The 19,693-nt window shown below is 46.7% G+C and overlaps 3 protein-coding genes across 10 annotated transcripts; all 3 read left to right on the top strand.

The window, feature by feature from the left end:
• Positions 1-306: 306 nt before the first annotated feature.
• Positions 307-7,522, top strand: LOC1274604 (leucine-rich repeat-containing protein 58). Of its 5 annotated transcripts, none has more exons than XM_003436775.2 (6): positions 307-530; positions 3,915-4,601; positions 5,437-5,653; positions 6,492-6,681; positions 6,778-6,871; positions 6,965-7,522. In XM_003436775.2, the coding sequence occupies exons 2-6, from the start codon at positions 4,111-4,113 to the stop codon at positions 7,041-7,043; spliced, it is 1,071 nt and encodes a 356-aa protein (XP_003436823.1). In that variant the 5' UTR covers positions 307-530; positions 3,915-4,110; the 3' UTR covers positions 7,044-7,522. The 5 variants fall into 5 exon arrangements, with proteins under 5 accessions (XP_003436823.1, XP_061507196.1, XP_003436822.1 ...); XM_061651212.1 differs by lacking the exon at positions 307-530 and adding an exon at positions 1,902-2,046; XM_003436774.2 differs by lacking the exon at positions 307-530 and adding an exon at positions 2,681-3,161.
• Positions 7,523-8,634: 1,112 nt separating this feature from the next.
• On the top strand, positions 8,635-13,397 carry LOC1274603 (facilitated trehalose transporter Tret1). 4 transcript variants are annotated; one of them, XM_061651211.1, is made up of 7 exons: positions 8,635-9,074; positions 10,071-10,202; positions 10,454-10,872; positions 10,942-11,383; positions 11,456-11,625; positions 11,695-12,261; positions 12,358-13,397. In XM_061651211.1, the coding sequence occupies exons 3-7, from the start codon at positions 10,666-10,668 to the stop codon at positions 12,616-12,618; spliced, it is 1,647 nt and encodes a 548-aa protein (XP_061507195.1). In that variant the 5' UTR covers positions 8,635-9,074; positions 10,071-10,202; positions 10,454-10,665; the 3' UTR covers positions 12,619-13,397. The 4 variants fall into 4 exon arrangements, with proteins under 4 accessions (XP_061507195.1, XP_313749.6, XP_061507193.1 ...); XM_061651210.1 differs by having other exon boundaries at positions 8,683-9,074; positions 10,440-10,872; XM_313749.6 differs by lacking the exon at positions 10,071-10,202 and having other exon boundaries at positions 8,677-9,074.
• Positions 13,398-17,955: 4,558 nt separating this feature from the next.
• Positions 17,956-19,693, top strand: LOC1274602 (beta-1,3-glucan-binding protein). The gene is made up of 4 exons (XM_313748.4): positions 17,956-18,375; positions 18,467-18,561; positions 18,647-18,801; positions 18,873-19,693. The coding sequence occupies exons 1-4, from the start codon at positions 18,234-18,236 to the stop codon at positions 19,666-19,668; spliced, it is 1,188 nt and encodes a 395-aa protein (XP_313748.4). The 5' UTR covers positions 17,956-18,233; the 3' UTR covers positions 19,669-19,693.

Genomic DNA, 19,693 nt, shown 5'->3' with positions numbered 1-19,693 from the left:
CAAAAAACGTGAAATTCGACTTACGCGGATATTCGAGTTACGTGGATTCGTTGGGAACGCAGAAACCGCGTAACTCGGGAACAGACTGTACAGCTGAGTTTTCATCGAATTAAAGACTTCTATTAATATACTGATAACTTATTTAGGAACCACTTAATCACTTAACGGAGAACATTTTGCTGCAAAATATCCCAGTGGAGACGAAGAGAAGGATATTCTTGAATGAATATCGGGTTTGTCAGCGAAATGACAAATGCGCACAAAGTGGCTCAATTGACACATCCATACGGCGGAAGTCTGTCATCATTGTTCAGCGGGAATGAGCAACGTGATGACAAATGATGTTGTTGTTTTGATCGTGTGTCAGGTGCCGAAAGACGCAGGAAATCGGACGATTTTTCTCGCGACTCTCGGCGCAAAAGCGGCACGATAGTAATCGAAACGGGATGCTGTACTATATTCACATCGCTCAACCGAACTGATCGACTTCGCAGAGCGCTCCGTGCTGTTCGTTTCGAACGCAAGAAAAGGTAATTTCAGCTTCGTGTATCGTTGGTGCAGTTGGTGTGCAAGGTGTACCTCGAACGATTGACTTAGTGCCGTAAACAATTGTGCTGATGCGTAGTAGGCCGCAGGTGGCGTCAACGGGATTGTTTATTTCGGTGCAATAAGTGGACAACAGAGAAAAGAAAAAAAAAAATTACGATTGATTTAGATTTGTCAGTTATTCAAAATGTACAGTCGCTATGAATTGTGGGTTAGGTTGTGCAGGAGCTTCCTACATCAGCTGAAAGAATGTTGCAGCGGCTCGTCCTCCCATTCGGCGCCATCGGTGGTACGCGGATTGCACAGTGGTGCCGACGGTTGGAATATGTGTCGCAATGCTCTACTGCTGGAGTACCGCAGACATCGCCAGCGCCTTGCCAAACGGGAGCAGATAGAGTTGGTCCGTGAAATGATTGCTGCCCGTGAAATCGCTCAGCACTGTCGCAGCAATAATCGCACGTACAGCGAGCTACGACAGCTGGAGCCCGACATCGGACGGCCGCTGTCGTTCGTGCAGCGCATATTTCTCGAACATCGCTACATCTTTGAGGCCATTGCGAAACACATTCGAACCGCCGATCTGCTAACGGACGTGCGGGTCAATCCGGTACTGGAACATCTAAACGTCGGAAAAGGTAACTTGCGACCGGAAACACTGCGACAGCTAACCGAGTATGTGCTGGAGAGCGAGTACTGTGGCTACGTACACATCTACACGGATGCCTCAAAGTCCCCGGACGGTCAGTGTGGGATAGGTGTGTACGACGAAACGAACGACGCACGGATCGCCGTTCAGCTGAAGCTGGACACCAGCATCATGACGGCAGAAACGCTTGCCATCAAGGTAGCCATGCAGCACATTGCCCAGCGTGGCATACAGCGTGCGGTGTTGCTTACCGACAGCCAAGCGGCATGCACGTTCTTGAAGAAGAATCGCAACTCTCGCTATCGTAATGCGGTGGCGCATGAGATACTTGAATTGGCGCGCACATACCAAGTAACAATACAATGGATACCGGGGCACGTGGAGGTGAGCGGAAACCGAATCGCGGATGAGCTGTCACGTGCTGCGCTTGCCAGCGGTACAGAGCGCCTGGAGAACGACATTTTCGTACACGACGCTATTACTTACTTCGAGGAGCGGCAGGCGTCCAAAATTAACAAATGGTACCAGGAGTACATTCGCCTGAAAGGAAAGTCGCTGAAGCAGCTGTGTGGTGAGGACGCCGAATCGTCAAGCTCGTACTGTGCGTTGTAGGAGATCAACGCGCCGATCCGATCAGTGTTGGCGCGGAATGGTCTGCGCATATGTGTGAAAGATTTGGATTTGTTTTCGGAAAATTGTTTGTGTCTGTGATTGGTTTGCCTGTGAGCTTCCGTATCGAACAGTTTGGTATGGGAAAATTCTGCGATAATAATTAAGAATATTTTAGTAAGGTAAACGGTGCCACACGATGCAGCGTACGGAATGCAATGGTCGGCATATAGAAACAACTTGAGGTGAGAGAAGGCGTGGTAGTTTTGAAATCTTTTACATTCTTTCACTATCTATTGTTGTTTGATTCAGATTTGCTTGCATCCTGCACATTAGTTTATTGTTTTTGTTGCCTTTAATGATAGCATTTAAAAAGTAATTTTTGTATTTTATTTCACACTTTATACCTATATTTATTTATAATGTCCATAATATCGGTCCAATAATCTATATTCGATTCCAGATAATATTCACGATGTTGTGTTGCCTTCCAGCTCCATGATCACGTATTCCGAGGGACCGTTAATTTATTCCGATTAAGTCAATTGATGTCAGTCGGCAAGACGCGCGCGTCGACGAGAAGAAGAATTATGGTATTCAAGCACTTAAAATGTACGCTTTGCCATGTACCATCTTATGCTGAACGAATGGCAAAATTTGTACAATACTGCGAGCGGCATGTCTAGTTTACTCTGCCCGATAGGGATGTGTTCGTGATGTTCGTAGCCCTTGTGTTGCTGCTAGCGGTTATCTCACTTTTTTTCTTTTTTCCCATCGAAACCATTCTGAGAGGGGCATGCAAATACCCGATAGAGTAAGCGAGGGAAGGGAAGTGCGCCAAACTGCCCCTGTGGAGTGATTGGGCCCCGTCCCATCGCCAGTTCGTTAAATGCGTTTGTGCGCGTAGTTTACTGTGGCGGGTTAATAAAATACATTGGCACGATGTTCCTATCAGTTGAAAGTCGTCCGAACTGTTAGACGGTCGTGGTTTCGGTGCGCCGGAATAAGCGACGTTCGCGCTGTGGCAATTTGGCTGCTGGAGGCTTTTTCGTTCTCGAACGAAGAGTTGTTAGAGTGGCTTAGCTCGTCTGGCGCGCGCGCCACCAGCGTGTTGTGTCGCAGGCAAGTGCCGAACGACCAAAAGCAGTACAAGTGCCGTTCAACGCCACGGACAAAAGAGGGCAACGGGCAACTTGTGCTAGCTGATAACAGACGACGACGACGACGACGGCGGCCCGACCACGAATACACGCATACCTACAAAAAGATCGTGCTAATACGTGCGAGATTTGACCGTAGTGAATTGCCCGGTGTGCGGAAATCTGTACAAGTGTCCTCTCGAAAAGAGAACGAAAAAAAGGTAATAACGATGATGCGATGTTCGCGGTGCTGGCATTGGACAGATTTGCTCATTTTTATCATCGCAAAATCAACCCCCGCCCACCGTCCGCGAGTCGCAACCTTCTGTAGCCTATATAAAACGAAGCATTCGTCGGTCGATCCGAAGCCATTGATTTGGTCTCTCGACGGCACAGCACAGCCGGACCGCGGGTGGACAGTTGTTGCTGCTGGCACTGTTATCGCGCAAACAGCATTTTACGCTATTGCGCGAAGTGAGTCGCATGCGTGCGAACGCCCATTCGTTCGGTTAAGTGTTGTTGCTCGAGCGGCTGCATTGACCATTCCTTGCGGGTGAACCAGTAAGTTAAAAACTAGCGTGCAGGGAACGAACACAAAATCGCAAGGAAAACAAATCTATATTTAGGGTTTTTTCTTGCTTTCTTTTGGAATCTCTCCCCTGTGTTGGTTCCCAATGTGTATGGGATTTTTGTTTTCGCAAAGTGCTGTTATATTATGGTTGATCGTTTACCCCATCCGCATATGTTGTGTGTGCTCGAATGTGAATGTGTGAACGTGTGTGATTTTTATTTATCGGTTGTTCTATTTTCATCTTAGTTGTTTTTTTTACTTTTGCTTGATCTGTTAGTGTCTATTAGTGGCGGAAGAGTAGTGCTCGTACCGTTTGCGCTTCCGCTTTTTCTTTTTTTTTTTCGTCGCCCCGACCCAACCGGCTTATTTATATGTTTTGCGTCTTTCAAAAACTCTCTTGCAGAGCGAGGCCATAGGGGCTACATCATCCGCCTGGTCGGTTATCTTTCGATGTGCCACGATCAGCGGTGGAACGTGTTCCAGTGGCAGCGCAGTGTGGCAGAGCAGCAGTTTTTCGTGCGGGTGGTTAGTTCACGCCGGCGATAGATAATACCGAGGGCACACATCGCTTCGATAACGACGAGAAGCTAGCACACAAAATGGATGTCGTCTACACGTCGGACAGCTGCGATAGCGATTCGCGCGAGCAGAAAACCGTCGATTTGGGCCACTCGAACAAGCGGCATCTCGATGACGATCTGCTGCGTGTCTCGAAATCGAAGAAGCTGGCGGAGGATATTGAAACGGTGCTGCTGAACCACAACAAGCTGATAAGGGTGCCGCTGTCCCTCAACGACTTTACCAATCTGAAGGTGCTGGATCTGAGCAACAATCGCCTCGAGGAGCTGCCGGAGGTGATCACGCAATGCCAGCTGACGACGCTGATCGTAAAGAACAACCTGTTGACGGATAAATCGCTGCCCAAATCATTGCTCGGCGCTGCCGGCCATGGTCTGAAGGAGCTCAATCTGAGCGGCAACCGTTTCGCGCACTTTCCCGAACAGGTGATCGAGCTGCGATCGCTCAAGTATCTCTACCTGGGCGGCAATCAGATCACCAACGTTTCGAAGGACATCTGGAAGCTGCAGAAGTAAGTAAAGCAAGGATGGGGATGCAGAAGGTGCACATGTGAAGAAAACGAACAAAAGTGAGATTGAATCAGCACGAACGCATGCGAATGAGATGATTTGCAGTTTTAAACGAGCTGTAAACAAAGCACGTCAAGTGCAATCTGTGGTGAGAGTTAGAAGAATTCAGTAAGCAAACGAACAGTGTACGTAGTTCGCATTGGGGATTGTTTGAGTCTAATCAATTCGCTGATACTCTTTTAGCTTCTAGAAACAGCTGACCTGGCTTTCTCGGGCCGCTTCCAGCCGCGATAACGCATTCCGCTTCCCTAGTTGCGTTTCGCACAGTATTAGAAGCAGTTGCGAAGCCGCACAAAAGTTCGTTTATCGTTCGCGCACTATCTTCGTTCGGAGATAGCAATATTGCTTCGGAGCTACGAGATAGTGCCATTATCTTGAAAGCCTTTTGTGCCTGTTGCCTTGTATGTGGTGAGGTGTTTGCGTGCGTGCGCAAATCTTGGCCAACGAATGCTGTTTAACTCGGGGGCCATTTACTGTGGCACCTGAATATTTAATGCTCTGTTGTTTAATGTTTCACTTCAGGCAGCCCATCAGCACATCAATCGACTGATAAGCGCAAAATCAATGCAATATGAAAGCGATATAGATGCTATGCATTGGCCATTGTACTGTGGCATCCGGGGCTAAATCAAAACACTAATTATTTGAACATTTTAAGATGGCATAAAAAATAGGAGACATCTCTCTGTATCTGAGATCCCCGAAGCGTCCATGTTTCCAATTGTTTTCTGCGATAATGAATCATATAATACAGAACATATTCTTTTCTTTACATAGCCTACAGCTCCTGTCACTGGGTGGAAACCTCATTACCGAGATTCCGGAGACCGTCGGGCTGCTCAACCACCTGCACGCGCTCGTCCTCTGTGATAATCTGCTCGAGGCGCTTCCTGCGTCCATAGCCCGTTTGGTCAATCTGAAGTCGCTGTTGCTGCACAAAAATCGTCTAAGACATCTGCCACGGGAGATTATAACGTTGCGAAACCTAACCGAGGTACGGTACTGTTCCATGATGCTGAGCGTGACGGTAGTAGTGCCCGGGGGAGAGCCCGTGGCCCTTATGGCGTCTTGACCTCATTTCAACCGCTCGAGTAGCATTTAGTAAATTGGTCGATGTAGATATAGTAAATCCGATATAGATTTTCTCCGCCCCTTCCCTGAATGGGCGGTTTTGTTTGAAATGTGATTATAAATTGTGTAGCTCCGTTGTCACACGACGGGCACTTGGGATGGTTGTAAAACGCTGCCCTAAGAACGATGTATGTAGTGTTGTTTGCACTATCTCAAACCTATAATCCGGCACGTAATACTAGTATTGGATCAATGTTCTATGAATTGTAGTATGGGAAGCAGAAGCCAGTTTTTAACCTGGAAAATGTGGTCTGTTGATTACCTAGCAAACATTTCTTAGCTAGCGCTTATTGTTCCCTACCTTTATTTGCTCCGCGCAATACAAAACATGATTAGAACAAAGGAAATGTACCATACAAAATGCTAAGCTTCTTGTTCGGCGATCTACGTCATTGGTTGTACAATTTAGTCTATTTGATCTTGATTAAAAGTAAGAGGTGATTTTAAGAGAAGGCTCTAGTTGACAAAGAGCAGCACGGCTGATAACACTGATCGTCGATGATGCAGTACGATTAGCTAGTGTAGTTCGCACATGACATGCACTTTTTAGTAGAGGGGGAAAACAACATCTCAATTAGTGAGTTTGTAAGAAAGGCGACACTACCAGGTCACGTGAAGAAAGCAAATGTATTTTTCCAGTGTCTTTTTAGCAACACCAATGTTTACCTTCTTTTGCTTTTTTGTTTGTTTTTGTTTTGTAGTTGAGTTTGCGTGATAACCCATTGGTTGTGCGCTTCGTTAAGGATATGACCTTGAATCCACCAAGTTTGCTAGAGCTCGCCGGACGAACTGTGAAAACCTGTGCCATTCGCTACGCAGCGGAAGATCTACCTCGGACCTTGATCGAGTACCTTCAGACGGCCAACTGCTGTGTGAACCCCAATTGCAAAGGTGAGCAGGTTTTCACCTGTCGCATGTAATACATGCATCGCTCCAAAAAAAAGAATATTTTTGTTTATGGTGATCTTATTTTTTGCTTCATTTCAGGAGTATTTTTCGACAATCGTGTAGAGCATATCAAGTTTGTAGATTTCTGTGGCAAATACCGTATTCCTTTGTTGCAGTATTTATGCTCCTCAAAGTAAGAAAGCAACGCGCAAAATGGGAGCATTTTCATGCATTGTACATGCTAATCTCATGCACTATCTCCCTTTTCTCATATTTCTCACGACAGATGCGTTGCAGATACCAGCTCGTCGGATCCGGGCAGCGAGCCAAACAGTAGCATGATGCGTAAGGTGCTACTCGGTTAGTTGGAGGATGTGTTTCTTTGCTAATGGTACAAATTGTTAGAGCTTATCGCCAAAACGCGCCATAAAACGGGTTGACAGTCATAGTACAACATCCATCCTTGAAGCTGCGTTTCACATCCCCACGCCAGAAAAGGAACGGTTCGATTGTTGCCCCCCCTCCCCTATACCTAAAGTGCTACTCTAGTTCAACTGGCTACACTTTCTAGAAGAGAATATCAAAGCAAGGTTATGATTGTAAATTGCATGACAGAATGTGCACATTGCGATACAAAAGAGGTGGATGGATATCGTCAAACGTTAGAGTGTGTGTGTGGCAAGAAAGGACAGGATGGGTCACCGCAATAGTAGCAGCTGTAACAGCATTCTCTTATCGCAAAGCAGACGACCGCGACACCTCTTGGAAGGATTATGTGATTTGCTCCAAGAGCAGCTAGATGGGAAGCACTAATATTTACAATATATACATCATATACACAAAAGAATGGCCACTGTTCATGATGAGAATATTGATAGTCAATATCACAGCTGCTAGTTAAGACAATGAGCGTAACTTTATCAAGCGAGGCGGAGATCCGTCTGGAAGGGATAGAACGACACGAATCGAAAAGTGATAAAATAACTGGTTAGTACTGAAATTGAATTTTCGAATTCGTGCAAATGCCGGGTCGAGAAATTACTTCCGGTATTCGTGAATTCACGCCTGCAATCATCCATTCGATGCCTGACCATTAGTCGGCAGATAGGTGTCTGCGATAAGATAATACGGACATTGAAAACTCACGTTTATCTCATTCTCGACAGGCAAATGAGGGGCGCTGGGTTTTACAAACTGCATAATGCCATTATTTTCGTAGCGAAGTTGTGAAGCCGCGATTGTTTGCCGATGATGCGATGTGTGGTCTATCATTTTCGTGACTTTTGTCGTCTTAACCCCATCGTTGGGTAGATACATGAACCAGTACAAACCAGTAATGATGAAAACGACGCCTTTTAAAGATTTTTCATTCATGATCTTATTTTTTTCGTTCATGTTCTTTACTGCTGTAAAATGTTGATTTTATTGTTATTTCCCCTTGGGTAAAAACAAAATTGAGAAGTTATTTTTTAAAATTTGAATCGCACTGCTCTTCGCCTGTGTCTGAACGGATAGGGCCCTTTTTGTGGTTGAAATATTTCACTGTTCTACACAGGGTGTGTGGTGAGTTGTTTGAAATAATTCAGGGACGGACATGCACTCGCATCATTTTTTTTTCGCAAAACTCCTAAAATTAGAGTTTGTGAAGAGAATTCTAATAAAATTTACCCGTAAAATAGTTCTGAAGGTGATAAGAAAATAAATTATAAAATTTTGCAAATAGTTTGTGCATCCCACGAAGGAACAAAATTTTTTACAATATTTTTTTATGCAATTTTCTGAATTTAACCAACGCTTTGATGAGCAAAACATGATATGCGCTAATGATTTGTTTTGTTTTCAAATAACCAAAATTTTCATAATTATTTACTGAACTAATAATGTAATTGAAATGAAACGAAAAACACAATTATCTAACAGTTCAACCGAATGCTGCTTGGGTACAGGCATTGCAATAAAGTCTACGCGCGTGTCGCCGGCTACTACTGCGCTTGGTAGATAGACTGCGTAAGCTCAATACAACGCAAGGCCTCGTCGCGCGTACTGTCATTGTTCGTGTAGCTCGTCGTCGCGCCGTGTGTTTACGTTCTAGTTTGCTACCCGCCCGGAGGGGGTGTCATTTTTCGCTGATGCACCACAAGATCGAAAATCGGGCACTAGTCGCGAACTGTACGGGCTATACGTTGAAGAACCTCCACCGGCACAATATAGTTGGCAAAGTGTGTGCATACCTTGGCGAGAAAGGGTAGAAGTGTACGTGCGACGGATTCCGATGGAGACGCATGATAGTTGGACGATAACACATGTGCTGTGGTAGTGTGCGAGTGTTTAGATAGGCACTTTTTACATCGCGTATTGACTCGCCGACTCGCGGCAAGTGTGATTTTATTGAGCAGGTAAGCCAATGAATTACAACGCTGCGGCGTGATTTTGCTTTTTGGCTGGACGTTCGTGTATGGGTAATGCGTGTATGTTCGGGCAATGCAACGAGCGCGAGTGAACTAGTTATTTGTCAACATTCGTAGGCGTGTTGTACTAGTTGCGTATTCACCCTCCATCTAATCGAATTCGAAAGTTTGTTGACCTCGCGCCGTCCGAAGGGGAACTCGTCTTTGGGCGTAGTTGTGTGGTGAACAGTAATGGAATAGAACAGTGTGGTTTGTTGTGATGCTATACCGCAGACGCGTACCAGCAGCTGAAGCGATAAACGCCGTTCAATACGCACCCTCCACATTCAGGTTCGGTTGCTCTTTGTCCTTGGTTGCTATGTAGCTCCAGGCTTCTTTTCCTACCCTGTCGTAGTATTGACTTGTCAATCTTCACGAAAACGCGCTCGCGCTCTCGCTCTCGCACTCGTTACACTCTCACGCTCTGCGAATCGAAGCAGCGGACTCTCTCTCTCACTCTCTCGATTGGCCGCATGCACGAAATCAGCTGTTCACGTATTGGACCAATTCTAGCTACGTCGCCAACGATGTGCGTAGCCTTCGAATAAAACAAAAAAGAAGGGTGTTTTGTTTACGTTTCACTTTCATTCCCGTTCCAACAGTCAGCATACGCTAGCCCGTATGTTGGAGCCGTCCATACGTGAATGTATGGGTGTTTTTGTTAGGCTGAAGAAATCTACAATGCGGACGCTACTATTATGAAAATAATTAATGCTATCAAAATCATTCGTGCAGCACGTGCTCAAACCGCTCACGGTAGGAACTTGGAACGCATTGAAGGGTTTGGCGGCTAACAGATAGGACAAGCCACATTAAACCGAATCGCTTTAAAGCTATCTTATTTTCTTGAAAGTGTTTGAAACAATTGAGAGTGTTGCATTTTTTTTCAAGTAAACAAACGGGATAATAAAAAAAAGTATATTAAAATATGGACACAAATTGCAGAAGACAAACAACAGACTGGAGGACAAATCTATTAGGCCGGCGAATGTATAATGGAATGGCATTCGATATCTGACCAATAAGAACCACCATTATTAATATTGCGAAGGGGTTTGCCGTAACATAAACGCTTAGGTGAATTTTACTTATTTTTAGTATGTACTATCATTTGTGATTATCAGCAACAGTAAAAAAAAAGTTATACATCTCGAAAAGTATTTAAATAATAAGACGTAACATTTCAGTGTCATCTGTCACGTCTTATCTTTGTGTTCCTAACTGACAGCTTTCGTTGATCCTTTAATAGACAGACCAGCCATATAAATACCCATACACCAGAGCCAAAACGGTTCGAGTTCTAATATAGAGTAGAGTTCTCGTTTCAGTGGTAGACGGTGAACAAATAGCTTAACGACTACAGCTAGTCTTATCTTCATGAGCCCTGGGAGAGGGTTATTTATCTTCTGATTGCACCGCACCGTTGAAGTATTGCGAATCGCTATCTTCAACGAGCGTCGCATCCTCCTTTTCCCGATTGCTGGCGGGGACGAGCTGTCCCAATGCTAGCACATCCGCACAGTGTGTGACGGACTGCAGAATGGCACCGACCGAAAACGGGACGACCGATGTTGAGCAGGCAATCGGAACGCCCGCGTTGGGCGTTGAGGACGAAGAACGAAAGGATCACCATGACAACGAAGCTCAGCCGCTCTCGAGGGGCGATGGATGCGAAAAGCTGACAGCCTCAAACGAGACGAACAAAGCAACAACCACGTCCATTGGCTGGAAGGATGGCTATCAGCAGGTAGGTGTAAAGCTAGGTCTTTAAGTTGAGCGATTGTGGTAATAATTAGTGTGTGCTTTGTTTTTGCAGATACTAGCGACCTGTTTGGTGAATTTGATAGTTGTCCAGGCAGGTATCAACATGACCTACTCGGCCATTCTGCTGCCTCAGCTCTCCGAGCCAGACAGCCCAATACTGATTGGGCGCAACGAAGCGTCCTGGATAGCGTCCGTGGTGACGATTGCTCTTCCACTTGGATCGCTCGTTGTCGGTCAGCTGATGGATCAGTTCGGACGGAAAAAGATCTCACTCGCAACGTGTGTTCCGTTTGCTGTGGGCTGGATTTTGATTGCCGGTGCGTCGAACGTTGGCATGATCTACATCGCTCGTATCATCCTGGGAACGTCCGGCGGTCTCACCACGGTGGCCCTGGTGTACGTGAGCGAAATCTCGCACGTATCCCTGCGTCCGATGCTGCTGTGCGCCAACAGTGTGTTTGTTTCGTTCGGGATTTTGCTAACCTGCGTTCTAGGTACGCGTGTGAATTATTCACGCTGTGTGGTGTTTGGATGAACTAATCTCTTGATGCTTGTTTCCCACCCAGCGGTGTTCTTCGATTGGCGAGCAATAGCGTACATTTTCGCTGGATTCTCAGTGGTAACATTTTTGCTCATCCTGCTTATTCCCGAGTCTCCCCACTGGCTGGTGACGTTTACCAAGAAAGATCCCACCAAAGCTCGGGCTGTTCTGTGCTGGCTGTATCGCAACAAGAAGGTAAGAGAAAGTCAAGATTTAGGTGGCAATTGTACGGTTGTTTAATGGTTTTTCGTCGACTTGTTTTAGCTGGCCGAGGAACAATTTCAGCAAATTGCAGCCAACAGTACGCCGACCCGTCAGCCGCCACACGTTACGAACGGGAAAGCAAAGTGTGCCATAAACTCGCTATCGTTGAAAGTGTTCCTGCAGCCGCGCGTTTACCGGCCGATGACGATTCTGCTGCTAGTGTTCCTGTTTCAGCAGCTATCCGGTGCGTACGTGCTCATCTTTTACGCCCTGAACGTATTCCAGCAGATCAACGAAGCAACGCTAGCACAGGGCGAACAGGGCGCCAGCTTCAATCAGTACACTGCGCTGGTTGTGTTGGGCGCGATTCGCTTCATCATGTCGATCATCACGTCGGGCTGCTCGAGAAGGTATGGCCGCCGGCCATTGCTCTGCATCTCGGGCCTGGCGATGGGCGCTTGCATGACGATCGGTGCACTGTATCTGGATTTATTGCACGACCGTTTGGGCAGTGCAGTTGTTGGCAGCTACCTGTTGCTTGCGTGCGTTCTGGGATACGTGTGTTTCAGCGCTCTCGGTTATCTCGTACTACCCTGGACGATGATTGGGGAACTGTTGCCCACCGATGTAAGTAGAAAGCGCGCGAATGTGGTGTTACCCTGTCGTTAAGTGATTTGAAAAATTATTTACTTATTTGCATATGATTTTTCCTCCCCATTCTAGGTTAAAGGGAAGCTAGGAGGGCTGACTGTATCGATTGCGTACGTGCTGATGTTTGGTGTGGTCAAGATCTTTCCTTATCTGCTCGAGCAGGTGGCAATACGCGGCATTTTCTACCTGTACGCTGCCACGTGCTTTGCTGGAGTGGCATACATCTATTGCTACGTACCGGAAACGTATGGCAAGAGCTTTGCCGAGATTGAACGTTTCTTTACCGACAAGCACCATCGGCGAAGAGGGGTCGCACAAACGGCTGGTCCTTAAGCTTATACAATAGCGAGTGTGTGTGTTTTTTTTGTTTTGGTTTGTGTTAGTTTGGCCTTACAATTAAGATAGCTCGTGTTGTCCATCTGTTTTGGACGTTTGGGCAATATAAAATAGCAGAAGTGGGCAGGAATACATTTAAACTGAACATTAATCTTACATACAACATATAGAACCCCATCGGTGATTGTGATGAAGGCAAACATTTGGCATCGCACACACCGGGAGAATAGGGCCCGGAGGTGGCGATGGCACAAATACGATAGTCTTCCAAATTTGCTTAAATTACCACGATACAATACTGAACTTAAGTACCTTGAGTCGAAGCCAAAAGTGAGTGCTGAAGTAATACAGCAAGATTGTAAGGTTAATGATATGGAATAAGTGGTCTAGATTAGCAAACAACCGGACGAGCAATATTGCTAAAGAACAAACTAAACCAAAAAAGATGGGTTTGATTTTGATATACATACTTTGATATATGCAAGCATACCACCAATTTAACGCTTTATCTAAAATATATCTATATTTACAATGAAGACATTAAAAAAGTAGAACAAATATTGTATACCAGCAACACTGTTTACCGCGTCGTTTGATGTAGGTTGAACCGGAGCTGGTTCTGTTTATTTAGCGAGCCGTGTTTGATTGAGCGTATCTTATCAGTCAGTACCGTACGGCACTGCGTGGGAGTACCCCGAGAGCGAGACAATTCAACAATGTACAAAATGTTGCATATCACTAAAAGCTTTTATTGTTTGAATATGTTTTCCATTGGAGCTGATTTGTGCGCAAAGCATTTCATCAAGCAATTAGAAAAAGAAAGAAAGAACCTAAGCTTATGGGGGAAAGTCTGATTGTGATTGTCTATTGTTTATTGTGCTGTTGCACATACATAGTGGAGCAAACAATAATAATACTAATAATAATAATCAGCACACGGTTAGATTTGGTTGATGCTGCAATTTTCATTCCGTTGCATAGTGCCGTGTGTTGTCGAGTGCGGCGAAGCGTAAAGTTGATAGATGAAGAATGAAAAGCACTCGGTGAATGTGGTGTAGCGATAAAACTAATAGCAAAATCCTCCACCTCTTCTGTGGAAAGTTGATCAATCGTTCTGCATTATCAAATGACATCGCTTTGGAACGTTTGCATATTTTATGCAACCGCGTACTTGCGCAGCTGCCGCCCCCCCCCCCCCCCCCCCGGGGTTGCAGAAGTGCACGGGAAATTGCGTGCGTTTTTCTTCTGTTTCTCTCTCTCTCTCTCTCTCTCTCTCTCTCTCTCTCTCTATCTGCCTTTTTTGTGCCGTGCAAATACGATACCGCTCGATTGGAGCGAAATAATTCACGTTGATTTCATTTTCCCGTGATCAATTCCCTCCACGGGAGATGAACTGGGGTTGTTTGATTTAGCGAGAGCCGGAAAACTTTATTTTTTTTACCCACCGTTGTACCTGTCCTTGCTTGATAAAATGGTTTATCTTTTACGGGTTTATGTGTATGTCGTCTAAGTATGCAACTTCGAATGGGGAACAATTTCAGCGCGCTGATAGTTTAATTGAATTGATTGATGGCCATTGAATTTCTCTCCCCCGGCGTGGAAAGTGTTCAGCTATCCAGAGCAGCGTTTGACGGAATCTAGCAGATAAAAGTATGAGGTGGAAAAAATATTCCAATGTTTCTGCTATGATTGGGTACGCGTTTTAGAAAACTGCAATTTATCTACTTTATTGATTTGTGTGATTTTGTGTGTGTGTGTGGTAGAAGGCGGCAAAAGTATAGTGTTTAGCGGTAGATGTGAGTTGTATTAATATTGTTTTTAGAATACCGGCTGGGATCAATCGATTTGGACAATAAACCCTGAACAACTCTTTACTGTGTTTGATTTATTTATTGTATTGCATTTGTTAACAACAAATTGGTTAGCTTCGGATAGAAGGAACCTATAATAATGGTACTATTGAAGAGTGCAGAACAGTGGTGGGACATAAGATTCATTTAACGACTAGACCCGGAGTCGAGTGCGAGCCAGTTGGAATCGATTCCGACTCGTGGGTGCAGCGGGTGCGCTAGGTCAAAGCCGGAATCAAATCCGACCCGCAGGTGTAGCGAGTTCGAGTCGACCCGAATGATGAATAGGTGTGAGAAAGCATAAGCGACTCTGACCCGTTGGTGCAGCGAGTTCGGGTCGGGTATGAAACCTACCTCGACCCGACCCGACTCGAACTCGTTGCACCAACGGATCGGAGTCGTTGCACCAACGGATCGGAGTCGTTGCACCTACTGTACCTACTTGTACCTTTGGGGTCGACCCGAACAACTCCGGGTCGCTTATGGATGGCTCCGACCCGATAGGTTCGGGTCGACCCGCCCATCTCCAGGCCCACAGAACGAAGCGGAGTATCGAGGCGAGAACGTATCGCAGGTTAGGTCAATTGCGCACGAATCATATAATTCGCTCACTACGTTACAAAGAAAGTCGAGTTACACTTATGCAACGGACGGGTAGAGCAACGGAACTTTACATCGCGGGAGTATTAGCCGTTAAAGGTGCAAACTTGCACTTATGTTGAAGATGGGGTATTGCTGATCGGTCAACCGATTGAATAGCTTGATTACCAAACGTGGTTACCAAGTAGGGCAGAGCCTTCTAGTGATGGGAAAAATGAATATTTTATCGGAATCGATTCCGGCTAGCTCCGAAGTTTTCTGGAATCGATTCCGGATAGTAGGTCCGGAATCAGTTTGCGGAATCGATTTCGGAATCGGCTGCGGATTTGGTTCCGGAATCGGCTGCGGCTCCAGAATTGCAATTGGCTCCGGAATCGGAATCGGCTACGGAATCGGAATCGGCTCCGGAATCGGATTTGGCTCCGGAATCAGAATCGGTTTCGGAATTGGCTCAGGAATCAAAATCGACTCCGACATCGGAATTCACTCCGTAATCAGAATTGGTTTCGAAACGGAGTCGGTTTCGGCATCTGCATAGGAATAGGCGTTTGGATCCAATGATGCTACGTGTTGATAGCGGCAAAGAATCAAAATTTACTTGTAAATGATCTATTCACATGGAGATTCCCGGACTTATTTCGCTTCCCACACTTCTTATTTCAATTCAAACCATTCCATTTCTGGAGTCAAGCCTGATTCCGTTCCCGGAGTAAATTGCGATTCGCAGGTCGATTCCGATTCCCGAGATGATTCTGATTCCGGAGCCGATTCCGATTCTGGAATCGATTCCCGAGCCGATCCCGGAATCGACTCCGGAATCGGCTCCGGATTCAATTCCGGAACCGGCACCGGAATCGACTCCGGAATCGGCTGCGGAATCGACTCCGGAATCGGAATCGGCTTCGGAATTGATGCCGAACACGGAATCAGAATCGGGTGGGTCCGATTCCGAGCTCCCACCACTAGAGCCTTCGTTCGGCGGAATCTGCTAATGGGGAGAAGAGACACTAGAACACGAGTGATCCAATAAGCTTTATTTATAACCAATTTTTGAATAGTGATGACACATGTGTGGCCTGACTCGAACGTAGGTAAATGTTTTATTAGATTTTTCCAGTTGGAGCGTTTCGGTAGCAATTGAGTTTAGGGTGGTTTTTTGAGTTGTCTCAGCTGGTAGATACCGTTTCTTGAATTAACATCTTGTTTAACATATTACGCGACTGTTTGCAAATTCCGTAACTTGTTCATAATAATTTTACCGAACGATTGTTCGTTGTCGGGCGCATGTTCGATTGTACAGTCGTTTGTCCAGCTGTTCTGGCGGCGGTGGTGTTGCAAACAATGCGATTAAACTGACACCACATCTGACGAAAAGCCGGCTGGTTGCATTTCATTCTCCGCTCCGATTCTTATCGCGTATCCAAGCGCCCCTTCTCCCTCACTGCAACGGCCCGCTCCGCCCGTTCCGCCCGTTCCAGTTCGATGCTAATGATGTGTGTATGCAACTGACAACACCATTCCGAATGATGCACTCGTGACAGGTGCGACGACTCATCGCCTCCCTCCCCATCGTCAGCGTCAGCCTAGGTGCGGCGTGTCCAACATGACACTTTCGATAGTAATCTGGTTACAGGTGCCGGTTGGGCATTGTCGCAATGCTGGTAATGCTGGATGCTCCAACTTTCACACTAGGCTTGGGCAATTTGATTCTTTTCAGTGAACGCGTGCGATGTAGTTCGTTCAGTATGATGAACTGAACGCGTGCGGTAGGTCAGTCGCTCAATTGGAGCTAAGTACCTTTTTTTAAATATCATGTATAATTTTATCGAGATTTTAATGCAAGAACAGAAAGTTATTGCTTTTAAGGCTGCATTTTTAATTATAAATACAGTCAGTCCGAGATACGCGGTTCATGCATAACTAGGTAACTAGGTTTTTACATTAAACAATTTATGTATCACAATTCATGCAGACAATTTGAAAATTTCTGGTTTTTAAGAGGCTCTCAATTTTTTGGTAAAACAGTAATTTATCTTGCATTTGAGAATCCTTTGAGCCAATTATGCTTATTGCACACAAGAACTTAGAAAACGTAGCTCGAGAACAGACTGTATATACTTAAGTTGATTTGTAACGAAAGCTGATCTAAACGAGTAAAATCTACAAGCTTTCTCTTTTATGTTGCTGTGCGCTTAACGAGTTCTTTTTGTGCGACTGAACTAACTGAACGCGCGTGCGGCAGTGTGCGGCAAGAGTTCTTTTTGTGCGACTGAACTAACTGAACGCGCGTGCGACAGTGTGCGACAAGAGTTCTTTTTGTGCGGTAGTGTGCGACTGACCCCACTGAATACGAGGGCGGCAGTGTGCGACTGAACTAACAGAACGCGCGTGCGGCAGTGTGCGACAAGAGTTCTTTTTGTGCGGTAGTGTGCGACTGACCCTACTGAATACAAGGGCGGCAGTGAGCGACCGAACTAACAGAACGCGCGTGCGGCAGTGTGCGACAAGAGTTCTTTTTGTGCGGTAGTGTGCGACTGACCCAACTGAACACGCGTGCGGCTGTGTGCGAATGACCCATCGGCTGTGAGTGTTCTTTCTCACTCAGTATGGGGTCAGAGTGCGGCAGGAGTTCTTTTTGTGCGGCTGTGTGCGATTGATCAATCTGACCACGCTAGCAATATGTGCATTCTTTCTCGCGCAAAGTGCGATCGATCTTCTTGTGTCGTTGTGTGTGACAACAGTTAGTTCAGTTAGTTATGTATGCGTGCGGAAGACCTACCCGTTCACTTTTTTGCGTGCGGCGATCAACCGCACACTATAATGAACTGAGTGTGCGGCATAGGTCTCGCACAATTGTCCCATGCCTATTTCACACGTTTGAGGCACGCTACTTCCGACACAGTACCTAGTGTTCGCGCGCCGTGAGACCTTCCGCGAATGATCGATGGTGACTGGCCCGCGTGGTGGTAAATCAATGCCCGGCGAGCATAATTATGCTGTAAATCTAACTGATGCTGCCAGCTCCCACGCGTTCGTTTGCAGCTTCGATGTGAACTTACTATATAAGCCCGATGTGGACAGGGGCCCAGAAGGACAGACCGAGTTGGTGGAAGTTGAGAGTAACATTTCTTGGAGCTGACAAGATTAGTTCGCTGCGCTCCGATGCACTTATCGATGGGTAAATTGAGCACACTGCTGGTGGGTCTCGCAATGGCCGGTGCCGTCCTGGGCGGAAAGACCAGCTCCAGCTCCAAATGTCAGGAAAAGTCCCTAACGACGGCCAGCGGACTGAAGGCACCATCCGGTAGGTTATTTGTAATTGTGCTTGACAACACGGTGCACGCATTCGCATTCGATTAGAGGGGGAGATTACAACAACAATGCCCTTCCCGTAGGTCCGTTCTGTCCCGGGGATCTAATTTTCGAGGACACATTCGATGGATTCGATCTGGATACCTGGCAGCACGAGAACACGCTCGCTGGCAATACGGTAAGGAAGGGTCAGGAGGAAGGATGCGGATGGAGATGCGGTCAGATTAAGCAATCGTGTGTGTGTGGTTGCATCTTTCTTGCAGGATTCCGAGTTCCAGTGGTTTACCAACAACCGTACGAATTCGTTCGTTCGCGAAGGGAACCTCTTCATTCGACCGACGCTGACGGTGGATGAGTTCGGGGAGCCGTTTTTGCGCTCTGGAGTGCTGAACGTCCACGGCGGCTCACCGGCAGAACAGTAAGGGGGAAGGGGGGGGGGGGGGGAATTGGAGGGAAAACGTTTATTAATTAGTCGTTTCGTCAGCGCAGATGCACCAAACATTCGCCGGACGGTTGCGAACGTACTGGGTCCCACGGGCAGGTGCTGAATCCGGTGAAGAGCGCCAGCATTCGGACGGTCGACTCGTTCGCATTCAAGTACGGGAAGGTAGAGGTAAGCGCCAAGCTGCCGGCCGGTGATTGGCTTTGGCCGGCGATTTGGTTCCTGCCGAAGGTAAACGCGTACGGCCGCTGGCCTGCGTCCGGCGAGATCGATCTGCTCGAATCGAAGGGCAATCGGGATCTGATTAAGAATGGCATCAATGTCGGCATCGAGCAGGTCACGTCCACGCTAAAGTTCGGTCCGAACGCGGCGTACGGTAGCGGGTACGGTGCTCCCGGCACTTCCTTCACGCGCAACTCGGAATCGGGCAAGGGGTACCATACCGGGTTCAATCGGTACCAGATGGAATGGACGCCCGATCATGTAACGTTCAGCATTAACGACATCGAGACGGGCACGGTGAAGGTCGGTACTGGCTTTTGGCAGAAGGGCAACTTCAACATCAGTACGCCCGGCATCGATAATCCGTGGCGGTACGGCAGCATTATGGCCCCGTTCGATCAGGAGTTCTACTTCAAGATATCAGTGGCCGTCGGCGGCTCGGAGTACTTCTCCGACGATGACATTAATCCGACGCACAAACCCTGGCACAATGGGGCACCGAACGCGATGACCGAGTTCTGGAATGGCAAAAATGATTGGTTGCCAACGTGGAAGCTGGACGATGCCGACTCGAAGGATGCATCGATGCAGGTGGACTACGTGCGCGTTTGGGCTCTGTGATGGAGGTTGGAGGGAGAGATAAGGG

This window comes from Anopheles gambiae, chromosome 2 (assembly GCF_943734735.2).
Source record: "Anopheles gambiae chromosome 2, idAnoGambNW_F1_1, whole genome shotgun sequence".
Taxonomy (NCBI): domain Eukaryota; kingdom Metazoa; phylum Arthropoda; class Insecta; order Diptera; family Culicidae; genus Anopheles; species Anopheles gambiae.
Note: the sequence above shows the minus strand (reverse complement) of the source record. Positions and strands in the feature narration are given on the sequence as shown.

Bases quoted from the DNA above. Each gene is read 5' to 3' on its own strand.
- LOC1274604 (XM_003436775.2), top strand. From the start codon at position 4,111: ATGGATGTCGTCTACACGTCGGACAGCTGCGATAGCGATTCGCGCGAG. The intron at 6,682-6,777 runs GTGAGCAGGTTT...GCTTCATTTCAG, and splicing joins TGTGAACCCCAATTGCAAAG to GAGTATTTTTCGACAATCGT. The intron at 6,872-6,964 runs GTAAGAAAGCAA...TTCTCACGACAG, and splicing joins CAGTATTTATGCTCCTCAAA to ATGCGTTGCAGATACCAGCT.
- LOC1274603 (XM_061651211.1), top strand. From the start codon at position 10,666: ATGGCACCGACCGAAAACGGGACGACCGATGTTGAGCAGGCAATCGGA. The intron at 10,873-10,941 runs GTAGGTGTAAAG...TTGTTTTTGCAG, and splicing joins GGAAGGATGGCTATCAGCAG to ATACTAGCGACCTGTTTGGT. The intron at 11,384-11,455 runs GTACGCGTGTGA...TTTCCCACCCAG, and splicing joins TTTGCTAACCTGCGTTCTAG to CGGTGTTCTTCGATTGGCGA.
- LOC1274602 (XM_313748.4), top strand. From the start codon at position 18,234: ATGCACTTATCGATGGGTAAATTGAGCACACTGCTGGTGGGTCTCGCA. The intron at 18,376-18,466 runs GTAGGTTATTTG...CCCTTCCCGTAG, and splicing joins CGGACTGAAGGCACCATCCG to GTCCGTTCTGTCCCGGGGAT. The intron at 18,802-18,872 runs GTAAGGGGGAAG...TCGTCAGCGCAG, and splicing joins GGCGGCTCACCGGCAGAACA to ATGCACCAAACATTCGCCGG.